Source organism: Entelurus aequoreus, linkage group LG21 (genome assembly GCF_033978785.1).
Source record: "Entelurus aequoreus isolate RoL-2023_Sb linkage group LG21, RoL_Eaeq_v1.1, whole genome shotgun sequence".
In the NCBI taxonomy this organism is placed as follows: domain Eukaryota; kingdom Metazoa; phylum Chordata; class Actinopteri; order Syngnathiformes; family Syngnathidae; genus Entelurus; species Entelurus aequoreus.
The window spans coordinates 13,280,322-13,295,416 of NC_084751.1; the positions used below are offsets into that span (position 1 = coordinate 13,280,322).

General features: G+C 35.4%; 1 protein-coding gene across 4 annotated transcripts in view; it reads right to left on the reverse strand.

Annotated features, from left to right (window-relative positions):
- Nucleotides 1-15,095, reverse strand: part of LOC133638425 (astrotactin-2-like) — a 910,889-nt gene that overhangs the window by 17,486 nt on the left and 878,308 nt on the right. For all 4 annotated transcript variants that reach the window (XM_062031014.1, XM_062031015.1, XM_062031013.1 and 1 more), the window contains one exon: nt 13,061-13,244. In XM_062031014.1, coding sequence (XP_061886998.1) covers nt 13,061-13,244 — 184 coding nt within the window. The remainder of the gene's footprint in view (nt 1-13,060; nt 13,245-15,095) is intronic.

Here is a 15,095-nt window from a genome sequence, read left to right on the forward strand (position 1 = left end):
ATGCTTCAAAACTCACCAAACTGGACACACACATCAGGACTGGCAAAAATTGCGATCTAATAAAAAAATAAAAAAAAAAAACCTCAAAATTGCGCTCTAGCGCCCCCTAGGAAGAAAACACATACAAAACTGCTCCTAGGAAGAAAACAGACAAAACTGCCTGTAACTTCCAGTAGGAATGTCGTAGAGCCATGAAACAAAAACCTCTATGTAGGTCTTACTTAGACCTACATTTCATATATTGACGACCCCCAGCAAAAATCAACAGGAAGTTTGCAATTCCCCCTTCAAAACAAACGTTTTGTAAAAACCTTTTTTCAAAAATGATCTCCTCTGAGCGCGTTTGTCGTGTCTAGCACAGGAGAGAGATTGAACCCTTCTGATTAAAAGTTGACGAAAGAGTTTTAATCACTACTCCGGTTTGGATTTTATGTGCCGTCAAAGTCGGTCCCGTCCATCCCTGCTTGCAGCTTTAATTTTACTTGTTTTGGAAAATCTTGACAAGCCAAATTTTCTTGTTCTATAGGCAGATAATTTTGCTCAGTTCAAGTAAAATACCCCTAATTTTTGTATTTTTTTTTTCTTGTTTTGAACATTGACTTTTTGAAGTGTGTTATCGACGCCACAGAACGAACGCACGCACAAAAACGAAGAAGTCGCCGCACTTGTGGCAGCATTTGCACAAAACTGACTGACTCGGAGTCTGAACATAAACCGAGAATTGGGGGAATTGGGTACCGCCTGCCTGCCAGTCTGGGATGAAAAACGATCACATTCAGCTGCGTGTTGAGTTGTCCGTCAGCCATGTTGTGAGAATGTGCCGCTGTTTACGGTGCAACCCCAAAAAAGATGCTTGCAAAGCAGAAAAAACAACAACAGCATACACCTACAGTAGAGTTTGCGTTCAAGGTTGTTAAGCTAGTGGGGGATTCGAAAATGAGGAAAACACACACAGAGAAGGGGGGAAAAAATTCCATTTGTTTTGAAAAGCAGCGTCTGCAGAGCATCAACATCTGTCTTTAGTTAGGCAAAAAGGAGTACAGACATCCTTTTCACTTATTTGCTTAAAACGGGGGAAACATTTTCTCATTTCCCCCCGAATTCTCATGTCTGACACAACACAATAGCAAGCACATAATCAAGCATGTGAACTGGAGACAAATAAACATTTATGACGCCGAAACACGCCGTGGAAGCAACACAAACAAAACCTCAGACTTTTTTTAGCTCTCGGTCCAATAAATTGAGGCCTACAAATTTGGTTTTTTTGCAAGAAAATGAGTAGCGAAGGCCCCCAAACACCCCCCCCCCCCAAAAAAAAAAATTACCCAGCTATAAATAGAGTCGTAAAATTAAGAGACGCGGACATTCGGGAGCTTCTGGGATTGCCAGTGCCTGGAGGAGCGCTGATTGTGCTTACCCTCACACTTGGCCATTCTTTGCGCCTTTTAAAAAACGGCACCACCAATTAAGCACGCTTGTAAATTACTCCCAATGAGGCTCACGCCTGCCAACGCCGGGCAGTAAATAATCCACGCACGCTCATCCAAAAAGGCAACCACCCACGACCCCTTTTTTACCGCTGCCCACACGCAAACCCCTCGTACACAAAAACAACCCCCGTCCAGTTATTGGCCAATAGGTTTTTGTTTTTTTTTCATCTTAAAATGAATGTGAATGTGTTTTGGATATTATGAACAACAATTTCCCATTATATTCATATATACTTTTGTTCTTTTTGGGGCCCTAATATGTTTTTTTTCTGAATGCTAATGCATGGATTTGTGCACTTTCTCTAATTTACATTATACATACAGTCACATCATTTTAAAGGGGAATTTTGCCTAGTGTTCATCATTCTTATGCATGCTTTTTCTGTTTTAATGCATTCTGACAAGAGATGTCCGATAATGACTTTTCTGCCAATATCCGATATTCCCCAACTCTTATTTACCGATTCCGATATCAACCGATACCGATATATACAGTCGTGGAATTAACACATTATGCCTAATTTTGTTGTGATCCCCCGCTGGATGCATTAAGCCAGGGGTGTCCAAACTTTTTCCACTGAGGGCCGCGGAAAAATTAAAGCATGCGGGGGCCATTTTGATATTTTTAATTTTCAAACCATAACAAAATATATGGATTTTTTTTTTTTACCTTTAGGGCTCCCGGGGACCATAAAGGGTCTGTCATTAAAATGTTAAAAATAAGTCAAATTATTATTATTATTTTTTATTTAACGCTTACAGTAAATCTCTATATCAACTTCAGGTTGATATAAAGTTAAAAAAAAAAGGTTTTATGCCTTTTCTGTCAGACAACTTTGTTTTTTATAGTAAAACTGAAATATTTAGTAATTAGGGCCCTAAAAGATCAATAATGTAGTACACCACTGATTTTAATTCTTTAATACTTTTGAGTAGTCACAGTGAAAAGTTAAATACAATCCCACTAAATATATTTGGGATCCAAAAGGTCTCCCACTCTTAAAGTGATACATTTTTATTAGGTTTTTTTTAACTTTCAACACTTAAGTTACGAGATCAATCAATCGATTTTACGTTTGAACTATTATTTTGTTTGTTTGATGCTCTTTTGTCAAAGACAACTTTGATGTTTTTATATGGCAACCACACAATATATGCAATATTTTTTCCACATAAAACATTTTAAAGTGACACTTTTGAAGTAATTGGAGCCATGAATAGGTCAATAATTCATTATCACAGATTTTTTTGTCCTTTTTTTTTTTTTTTTGAACAATGGCAAAAAAAAGAATAATAAAGAAAGACAAAAGAAAAAAAAAACAGCCTGCATGGCAGCTTTGTGTCAACATTGCAACTTTTTCTCGTTAGATTTCACCTCATTCCACTTTTTAAATGTTTTTTTTGAATTTATGCAATACTATCAATTTTGCAATTTTTGCACAATGTGTGGCGGGCCGGTAAACAATTTGCTCCGGGCCGCACTTATGCCTATTTTTGTTGTGATGCATCCGCTGGATGCATTAAACAATGTAACAAGGTTTTCCAAAATAAATCAACTCAAGTTATGGAAAAAAATGCCAACATGGCACTGCCATATTTATTATTGAAGTCACAAAGTGCATCATTTTTTTTAACATGCCTCAAAACAGCAGCTTGGAATTTGGGACATGCTCTCCCTGAGAGAGCATGAGGAAGTTGAGGTGGGCGGGGTTGGGGGGGTGTATATTGTAGCGTCCCGAAAGAGTTAGTGCTGCAAAGGGTTCTGGGTATTTGTTCTGTTGTGTTTATGTTGTGCTACGGTGCGGATGTTCTCCCGAAATGTGTTTGTTATTCTTGTTTGGTGTGGGTTCAGAGTGTGGCGCATATTTGTAACAGTGTTAAAGTTGTTTATACGGCCACCCTCAGTGTGACCTGTATGGCTGTTGACCAAGTATGCATTGCATTCACTTGTGTGAAAAGGCATAGATATATAATGATTGGGCCGGCACGCAAAGGCAGTGCCTTTAAGGTTTATTGGCGCTCTGTACTTCTCCCTACGTCCGTGTACCACTCCGTACAGCGGCATTTTAAAAAGTCATACATTTTACTTTTTGAAACCGATACCGATAATTTCCGATATCACACTTTAAAGCATTAATCGGCCGATAATATCGGCAGTCCGATATTATCGGACGTGTCTAATTTTGACTAGTAAATAAATGTTAGCAAAAGCCATCTTAAAATGGAGCCAATTGGGGTCAGTCTATTTTCAAAAGGCGCACATTAAAGGGGTCATATTATTATTATTGAAAACACTTCCTTGTGGTCTACATAACATGTAATGGTGGTTCTTTGGTCAAAATGTTGCATAGGTTATGTTTTACAGATCATCTTCAAGCCGCTTTCTGACAGTCGCTTCAGGATGCGCCGTCTTATTTACGTGGCTCACCTTCGACAGCGTCTTTTCTCCGTCATCTTTGTTGTAGCGGTGTAGCGTGCAAGGACGGTAGTGGAGGAAGTGTCAAAAGATGGAGCTAACTGTTTTAATGACATTCGGATTTAAATCAATAACGGAGCAGCATCTTCTCATCTGGAAACAACAAAACCGAAAATGTGTCCCATGAAATAACGTCTCTAATAACTAAAGTTCCTTGGGTGAATAATGTAAACTCACTACACCGGTATGTTTTATAGTTTTCATGGCGAGTTTACTGACAGATATAAGTAAGAACTTTACACTACTTGATTACTTTTTATACATTTTTGAGCGCTGTGTGTAATGTTCTATATTTTCAGTGGAACATATAAAATGTTGGTGTTGTTTACTTGAGTCTTATTGCAGTTTACACGTATCTTATGTGGGACTGCCATCTACTGGTCACACTTATCATTTCACCATTGACCAAATAAATATAGCTTCGCGGTCGGTAAGCACAACCAAAATTATTCCGCACATTAGGCGCACCGTTCGAGTTTTGAGAAAATGAAAGGGTTTTAAGTAGAGATGTCCGATAATGGCTTTTTTGACGATATCCGATATTCCGATATTGTCCAACTCTTAATTACCGATTCCGATATCAACCGATACCAATATATACAGTCGTGGAATTAACACATTATTATGCCTAATTTTGTTGTGATGCCCCGCTGGATGCATTAAACAATGTAACAAGGTTTTCCAAAATAATATATATATATATATATATATATATATATATATATATATATATATATATATATATATATATATATATATATATATATATATATATATATTAGTGCTGTCAAACGATTAATCTCACTTTATAATTTGGATCATCACGGTAGATTACTTGCATGCATAATTTAAATGTAAAAAGACCACGATGTTTTGACACAAATGCAGTTTTACTGTTAAATTGTCCTATAAGAACATTTTTCAAAATGTTTAACTTGTCCTTTATTTGCAGTTGTATCTAAAGTCCCGTCTTTTGAAGTAAAATGTGCTATCGACCACACCTGTCGGAGTCTCCTCACTCATCTTTGCACTGACGTGTGGATTGATCTGATCACTGAGCGTATAACACCCTGCTGTGTTTATCAGGTGCTAGTCTCCAGCATCATGCACAGTAAAAATAAGTTGTGAGATTAATCTGCATTCTTACATGATTAATACCCTTTTTTCATTTTTATTATTAATCGCATGCATTAACACGATTACTTTGACAGCACTAATTTAAATCGGTATTTGTGTGAATTTAAGAACATTCTAAATACTTCATGTTGTATTATCATTCCATCCTGGAAAATGACAGTTCAAATAACTCATTAAGGGCCCAAAAAGTATGTGTGTAAACTTCAGGGCACGTCCGATGTTGCAAACAATCATAGCTTCTCAAAATTAATTTCTGCATTCCAAAAATATTACATCTTGGGATTTAATATTTTATACATTTTACGTCCTTAACAGAGTTACGAATAACAATGTTACTTTTACTGGTAACGAGTAATCTAAGTAATTACTTTTGCGTACGTTAAAACGTTGTTTCCGATACGTTTGATGTATCGTGACACGCTATTTTTGATGTGGTTGTGTGGCAACAAGTCAATGCAGGACCACCAAAAAAACAAGCATACGCACACAACTACAACTACTACGGGGGAATAATGAACAACAATTCAATGAAGTGATAATCAAGTAATCCTACAATCCCCCATGTGTGGATAAGGAAAGATACAGCCACGGAGCACATCTAAATTCCTTTTTTTTAACTAGTGCTAACTCAATCTAGTAAAACCATTCAACCATTCATCTCAAACTGACTATGGTGAGCTAACAAACACAGCTGAGCTGAGCAGTTCTGCATGTCACTTAACAGTAACAGCCTTTTAAAGACACACTCTGCTCTCATGAAACATATCTTAAATGCATACGCCAGATATTACATTTGTATTTATTTTTATTTTTATTTATCTTTATTTATTTTAATTTTATTTTTATTAATCAATCCAACAAAATAATATACTATAACACGATAATAATACAATTCCAATTCTTTTTTTTTTTAATAACACTTTATTTACTTTCCCCAGTAATTACTTACTTTTATTAGGTTAGCAATTAAATTACTTTTTTGGGGAAAAAATGAACCAAAAATTATACTCAAGTAAGAGTACCGTTGCCTTAGAATAATATGACTCGAGTAAAAGTAAAAAGTAGTCATCAAAATTACATTACATTTGTATTTATTTTTATTTTTATTTATCTTTATTTATTTTTATTTTATTTTTTTATTTTTATTAATCAATCCAACAAAATAATATACTATAACACGATAATAATACAATTCCAAATCCAATTCTTTTTTTTTTTAATAACACTTTATTTACTTTCCCCAGTAATTACTTACTTTTATTAGGTTAGCAATTAAATTACTTTTTTGGGGAAAAAACGAACCAAAAATTATACTCAAGTAAGAGTACCGTTGCCTTAGAATAATATGACTCGAGTAAAAGTAAAAAGTAGTCATCAAAATTACATTACATTTGTATTTATTTTTATTTTTATTTATCTTTATTTATTTTTATTTTATTTTTTTATTTTTATTAATCAATCCAACAAAATAATATACTATAACACGATAATAATACAATTCCAAATCCAATTCATTTTTTTTTTAATAACACTTTATTTACTTTCCCCAGTAATTACTTACTTTTATTAGGTTAGCAATTAAATTACTTTTTTGGGGAAAAAACGAACCAAAAATTATACTCAAGTAAGAGTACCGTTGCCTTAGAATAATATGACTCGAGTAAAAGTAAAAAGTAGTCATCAAAATGATTACTTGAGTAAGTTACTCAATACTGAAGTATTGAGTAACTTGTGAGTAACTTCTGATTTTTTTAGTAGCTATTTTAAAATGGTTTTTGGACTCCAATTGTAGTTGATGTGTTGATCTGTGTAAAACATAAAACCCATATACAATTTTTTGCAACATGGTTTCTCTAGTTGGAAGTGGAATTATTGTAGGCTGAAATGTGAACATTTCTACTGGCACACATGACAGCATATGATATAAATGTTCTTTTTACTAGTTTGAAAGTAATCTTTGTCTTACGTCTGACGTCATGTCAATTTTTACAATCAGCACGTGTCTATGCACTAAATTAGTCTGATTCATCAAATATTTCAGTTTCTTCTATTTTCACAGCTACATGTGAAGTTCTAGTTGTTATGATCTTATCTCTAATGCGACTGTTGGCCATAAGCAGTGTGCCTCTCGTACACTAGGGGGCGATGGTGGTGATTTCAATTTGATTAGCTATGTTTGCATGTAAATACAGTAGACGAAGAGTGTGCTACATGCTAATAAGTTAGCGCAAGTAACTTTCAAGCTCCAGATCTAACAGATAACTACAACTTTCCACTGCTATTTGGTGTTGTTGGTAATGTTCTACACTTAATTGACACTTGTGGTTAATAAGATTATTATAGAAAAACAAAAAAATGGCTATTTACAAATAGCCAGGATGTGCGGGTGTCGTGTCACATAAATACATTGTCTTATTTCGGGAACATTCTGACACTTGTTAAACAATTAGGTTTCTATTTTATCATACCACAGGCCAGTGTTAATTTAGGTTTAGTCAGTCTGTTGACGAAAATGTATTTTAGTTGTAGTCATATTTATTATTAAATTAATTTAGTTTTACTCTACTAAATTCCTCAACCTTTTAGTCGACTAAATTTAAAGTAAATTTTGCTGATTAAAATATAAAGTATAACTTTTACGTTGCCTTTGAAGCCCTTTTAATAAATATCTATTAACAAAATTCACTGCATTCCATGAATATTTCATCAAGTACATTTCACTGTTATTACTTCACTGAAATTAAGCGATTTTTTCCCAATGTTTTATAATATATGACTAAAATGGTCACATGAAGAAACACTAGTTCTATTCTAGATTGGCAGGCAAGTACTACACAAGTAGTGGTTGAATAAGCAGTCTTTCTCCTTCTCTACTGTCTATACCAGAGGTCGTTTTCGCTGAGGGCCATATCAGAGTTATGTTTGGCCCCAGAGGGCCGATTTGAACAGTAACACTATTATTACACAATTTTTTAATGCATTTTATTAGTAGATTTTTTTTTTTAACTAAAATGTAAAAAAAATATGGTAAGTTGCAATAATTTCACCTTAAAATTTACTGTAAATTACTGGTATTGGAAAAACAGTATTTCTGTTTTTATGGTTAAAAAAAAAAAGCAGCTCAGTTGCCAGAATTTTACTGTAAATTTTACATTTGTTTTTTTTACTGTAAATAAAAAAAAATCATTTTTACAGTAAAATGTTGGCACCTCAGCTGCCAGTTTGCTTGTTTTACCGCAAATCCAAACAACTGTAGATTTTTCTGTGTTTTACTGTAAATGCCAAAACGGCACCATAGTTTATTACAGTAAAAAAAAGTACAGTTTTTTCCCTTTTAGAGGAAAATGCTGTAAAAACCACAGTAAAATTCACAATTTTACCATTGAATCTATTGCTACTTTTACATTGCACAATTTGATGGATAACTTGCTTTGAAATCATTATTATTAGTATTTATTTCTATTTAAAAAAATGGTTCGAATGTTTCATAATACATTTTTGCATAAGTAGACAATATTTAAGTTAACAAAATTTGCGATTGCATGGAGTACATGCATATTTTTTTTTCCTGCCAAAATATAAATAAATAATACATTTAGTAAGACAAGTTCCAGTATTTTATTGATACATATTATTTCCAGGATTTCGAGGGATATCTGGCCCCTGGGCCTTGGGTTTGATACCTCAGGTCTATACTGTATGAGTCATTTGTAAATATTAGTTTAGGCCTACTCACTTTTGCGTAGATCAATCAATCAGTCAATCAAAGTTTATTTATATAGCCCTAAATCACAAGTGTCTCAAAGGGCTGCACAAGCCACAACGATGTGCTGATGATTAGCCTGCAGAAGACGCTTCAAGTTTGTTGTATCATAACTGGAGAAAATCAAGCCACAAGGCTTACAACGTATCTAAAATGTGTCCATATGTGTTCCCCTTCTTCCAGGTGTACAAGACATATTGTAATGATGTGTGTAACAACACAATCGGGATGTAACGATATGAGAATTTCATATCAAGGTTATTGTGACCAAAATGATCATGGTTATCATTATTATCGCAGCATGGTGGAATGTGCTCGAAAAGCTTTTGAAACAACACTACGATAAATAGACACACAGTAAGAAAAGCCACCTTTGTGCATGTCTTGTGTTTCTTAGACATCACTGAAGTGTTTTAATCTTGTGTTGTATCTGTTTTAATAGCTAAAATGGAGTAAATATTGGTTTGTACTATGGCACTTTAAGATTTATTCAAATGAAAAGGGCATGCTAAATAAAGTCCATTAAAATTATGAATTACTTCAGGCCTGGGTTGTCCTACTTTGTTCAGCGGTACTTGAACGCACCATAAAACAACTTTGAGTCTTTTTCCTCTGAGGAAATATCGATCATCATAATTCCGTGCTAAGAGAGCACAGCTTGTAGGTCGTCACGTCACAACAATGCTGGATTTGCAAGCAGAGGAGCATGTTCGGCAGCGCACTATCACAGAGTACTTACAAGCAGACATAGTGTGTAGACACAATAGGGAGAATAGATGCATTTTGGCCTGAAAACTCAAGATAAAGGTGAAGCTATACCACTGAAACACCCTCAGGAAGAGGTGCTTTAAAACATGGCTAGCTAGCGGCGAACGTCCATCCGCAGTCGGCAGTGTTGTAGCTACTTCTAAATCACTAATCCTCAACAATGGCGACAAATAAAGTAAGTTTCTTACAAGTATCGTCCCTGTAGGACGAGGAATAGCTAAACATGCTTTACTACACACCGTAGCTCACCGGCGTCACAATGTAAACAAACGCCATGGGTGGATCTACACCTGACATCCACTGTAATGATACCAAGTACAGGAGCGTATTTAGTTGATACTACGATACTTTTTTCCTGTAAAAAAAAAATCATATTATGTTTATTGACTCAGGAAATATGTCCCTGTACACATGAGGACTTTAAATATGACCAATGTATGATCCTGTAACTACTTGGTGTCGGGTCGATACCTAAATGTGTAGTATCATTCAAAACTAATGTAAAGTATCAACCAACAGAAGAATAAGTGATTATTACATTTTAACAGAAGTGTAGATAGAACATGTTGAAATGGGAAAAAAAACAGATATTAACACTAAATGAACAAGTGGAGTAATAATACATTTTTACAGCTTGTCCCTCATAATTTTGACAAAATAATAGAATGATACAAGACACAATATGTTACTGCATATGTCAGCAGACTAAATTAGGAGCCTTTGCTTGCTTACTTACTACTAAAAGACTAGTTGTCCAGTATGTTCAGTATTTTATTTCAGGACAAAATTGCTCTTCGATTACAATAAGAAACATATGTTTAATGTACCGTAAGATTTTTGTTAAAATAAAGCCAATATTATCATTTTTTTGTGGTCCCCCTTATTTAGAAAAGGACCGAAAAGTATCGAAAAGTATCTAAATACATTTTGGTACCGGTAATGGTACTAAAATATTGGTATCGGAAAAACCCTACTTGTAACGATTCTTAATCGATTAAAAAAAATCCAAAATTATTGTTTCCTTTTTTTAAAAAATCTGTCCTTAGGCAAACCACATTGTTGATGTAGATAACCATATCTGCTCTACATATTAACTTTAGAAAAGAGAAGTGTAGGATACTTATCTTGTTTCCTTTATTTGTATTTGACTTTCTTAAATGTTTGGGTAGAATTTCATTAAACAAAACCAGTTTTCTTTTAAGTAATATACAAATCTTTTAAAGCTGTTATCTGTTTTATGGAGAAATGTAGGTAACCATAGAACTGGCATCCAATGTTATTAAAAAAGAACAGATTTTGAAACGGGAATCATTTTCAATCGAATTGTTATGCCCAAGAATCGAATCGAAACGTGTGGTGCCCAAAGATTAATAGCCCTAATAACCAGTGATTAATCAAGAATAATCCAAATTCTGATTAAAAAAAGTAATCATTTGACAGCACTAAATGGATCGGCCAAACCTAAATCCAAGAGAAACTTGTTATGTGACATTTGGTCAAAGTGTTAGTGGAGATATGTGTGAATATTTGCACATATACAGTACAGGCCAAAAGTTTGGACACACCTTCTCATTTCAATGAGTTTTCTTTATTTTCATGACTATTTACCTTGTAGATTGTCACTGAAGGCATCAAAACTATGACACCTGTGAATTGAAAACCATTTCAGGTGACTACCTCTTGAAGCTCATCGAGAGAATGCCAAGAGTGTGCAATGCAGTAATCCGAGCAAAGGGTGGCTATTTTGAAAAAACTAGAATATAAAACACGTTTTCAGTTATTTCACCTTTTTTTGTTAAGTACATAACTCCGCATGTGTTCATTCATAGTTTTGATGCCTTCAGTGACAATCTACAATGTAAATAGTCATGAAAATAAAGAAAACGCATTGAATGAGAAGGAGTGTCCAAACTTTTGGCCTGTGCACTGCAAAAAGTCAGTGTTCAAAAACAAGAACAAAAAATACAAAAATTAGCGGTATTTTATTTGAACTAAGCAAAATTATCTGCCAATAGAACAAGAAAATTCGGCTTGTCAAGACTTTCCAAAACAAGTAAAATTAGCTAACCTCAATGAACCCAAAAAGACCTTAAAATAAGTATATTCTCACTAACAACAAGTGCACTTTTCTTGGTAGAAAAAAAAGAAGAGACCTTTTTGCTCAATATGTGGAAAAATATTCTTAAATTAAGTCAATGCTAGTGCCATTATCTTGACATAATGATATGCGCTCGGCATCATGATTTTTTTTTTCATGCTTGAAGTAAGAAATTATTACTTTAAAAAAGTAGTTTTATACTTGTGAGTGTTGATGACACAGCTTTGCAACAGTTCATATTCTAGTTTCAAGCATGTTTTACTCATTATACACTACCGTTCAAAAGTTTGGGGTCACCCAAACAATTTTGTGGAATAGCCTTCATTTCTAAGAACAAGAATAGACTGTCGAGTTTCAGATGAAAGTTCTCTTTTTCTGGCCATTTTGAGCGTTTAATTGACCCCACAAATGTGATATTCCAGAAACTCAATCTGCTCAAAGGAAGGTCAGTTTTGTAGCTTCTGTAACGAGCTAAACTGTTTTCAGATGTGTGAACATGATTGCACAAGGGTTTTCTAATCATCAATTAGCCTTCTGATCCAATGAGCAAACACATTGTACCATTAGAACACTGGAGTGATAGTTGCTGGAAATGGGCCTCTATACACCTATGTAGATATTGCACCAAAAACCAGACATTTGCAGCTAGAATAGTCATTTACCACATTAGCAATGTATAGAGTGTATTTCTTTAAAGTTAAGACTAGTTTAAAGTTATCTTCATTGAAAAGTACAGTGCTTTTCCTTCAAAAATAAGGACATTTCAATGTGACCCCAAACTTTTGAACGGTAGTGTAGGTCATAACATCTCAGCAACAAGCTGTAATATCTTACGGAGATAATTTAGGACCAAAACCCTTAAAACAAGTAAAACACTCTAACATAAAATCTGCTTAGTGAGAAGAATGATCTTACCAGACAGAAAATAAGCAAATATCACCCTTATTTGAGATATTTAATCTTACTTAGATTTCAGTTTTTGCAGTGTACTGTATGTGTCATTGTGATGCTGTGTGAATAAGATAACTTTAATTTTTTTTTTCTTTTTCTGCAGCTATGTGTTATTTTTCAAATTCATTAAAAATGCATGCTGCATGGTCACTGTGCACTGCAGCTAAATGGTCTGGCAGAACTTGGCCGAGCACAGTTTTGTTATGTAAAATCACCCAGGTTGACTGTAACGGATGCTACACCGTACGTCACAAAAAACGTCTAGACGAGAAAACTGTTGGATTACTCAGACGTCGAAGCGGGCCCTATTTTAAGCACCTCCCGAGCGTGCCAATCCGTGAAAAGAAAAATCAATCCAGAAGAACTCGTTTCACCTGGGGCCCAGCTCGTCCTCGCTGCGCCAGACGAAGTCTCCGAACTTCTCATAGAGGGAATTGTAGTGGTGCTGGACTCGGTAGAGCAGAGGCGGAGGGATTTCCATCAAGGTGTTGTAGGCCATCTGCTGCTCTTTGCCACTCGTGTAGCCGTTGTACAAGCTGTACACTTTGTCCGCTATTTCTACAAAAGGGAAGAAAAGCAAGAGGGGATTTTACAGTACATGAAATGTGATAGAATCCCCAGATTTCTGCAGACCTTTTTATGGGCATTAGTATAAAAATGAAACTTGAATATGCTTTTTTACTAGTCAGCTTCTACAGCCATAATAATAATAATAATAATAATAATAATAGATTTTATTTGTAAAAAAGCACTTAACATTGAGTAAACAACCTCAAAGTGCTACAGTGTATTAAAATGGTTTTAAATACAAAGATAATAAAAAATAAATAAAAATAAAAACTAGAACAACCAAATAGCTACAACTAGTATGCATATATCTAAAAATAAAAGCTTTTTTAACAAGAAGGGTTTTTAAGCCTTTTTTAAAAAGCATCCACAGTCTGTGGTGCCCTCAGGTGGTCAGGGAGATCGTTCCACAGACTGGGAGCGGCGGAGCAGAAAGCCCGGTCTCCCATTGTTCGTAGCTTTGTCCTCGGAGGTTAGCCTGTCCGGAGCGGAGGTGTGGTGTGGAGGATTTGGGGGTGAGTAGTTCTTTGAGGTAGGTGCAGGCACTGGTGGGTTAGTAGGGAGACTTTGTATTCAATCCTGAGTGGACCAGGAAGCCAGTGAAGGGATTTGAGAGTTGGTGTGATATGGTCATATTTCCGCACTCTCATCAGGATCCTAGCAGCACAAGCCATATACAAACTGTAGATTCACTCTCCTCTAAACATGACTTAACTTAGACTTCGACTTCCTTTTATTGTCATTCAAATTTTAACTTTACAATACAGATAAGAACAACATTTCGTTGCATTAGCTCGTTGTAGTGCAGGATAAAAAAGCAATAAGGTGCAGATATAAATACATAGATTACTGTACAGATAAATATATTGCACTTTTTGCATATGCATCCACGTTTATAGATGTATGTTAAATTGTCTTTATATTCCGGCGAGTTAATCCGTTTTTGGGGGGGAATTGAGGGGATTATTATGATGCGTTCAAGAGTCTGATGGCCTGAGGGAAGAAGCTGGAGGTTCTGCTACGGAGGCTGCAGAACCTCTAGCTAGAGTCCAGCAGTGAAAACAGTCCATGGTGGGACGAACCAATTAATGCACAGTCATCTCAACAGCTGAGAACGGGGAGCCGCGGTTCACTGGGAGAAACATGAATTCCAACATGTGCTGTGGCATGGGCAGTTTTCCAACATACCAACAAACCCAAACACACCTCCACAATGAGGAATAGGGTCTTAGTTAGGGTTAGGGTTGGGGTTTGGATCTCGATTTTGGCGAGGGGTTAGGGTTTGGGTGATGGATTGGGTCAGGGTCTGAGGGTTTGGTACGGAGTTTGTGTGGGAATGTTTAAAAATGAGGTGTTTTGATAGGAAATCAGTATTGCTATACAAGCTGGACAGTGACTACTTGAAAGTACAGCACAGTGTTACCTACAGTACAGGTCATACGTTTGGACACACCCTCTCCTCATTCAATGCGTTTTTTAAATTCTCATGACTATTTATATTGTAGATTGTCACTGAAGGCATCAAAACTATGAATGAACACATGTGGAGTTATGTACTTAACAAAAAATGGTGAAATAACTGAAAACATGTTTTCAGCCACTGCTTTGCACACTCTTGGCATTCTCTCGATGAGCTTCAAGCGCACCTGTGAAGTGAAAACCATTTCAGGTGACTACCTCTAGAAGCTCATCGAGAGAATGCCAAGAGTGTGCATAAAAGTGTGTTACCTTTTAACAACACTCAGTAAACGTTTGGGAATTGAGGAGACCAATTTTTGAAGCTTTTCAGGTGGAATTATTTCCCATTCTTGCTTGATGTACAGCTTAAGTTGTTCAACAGTC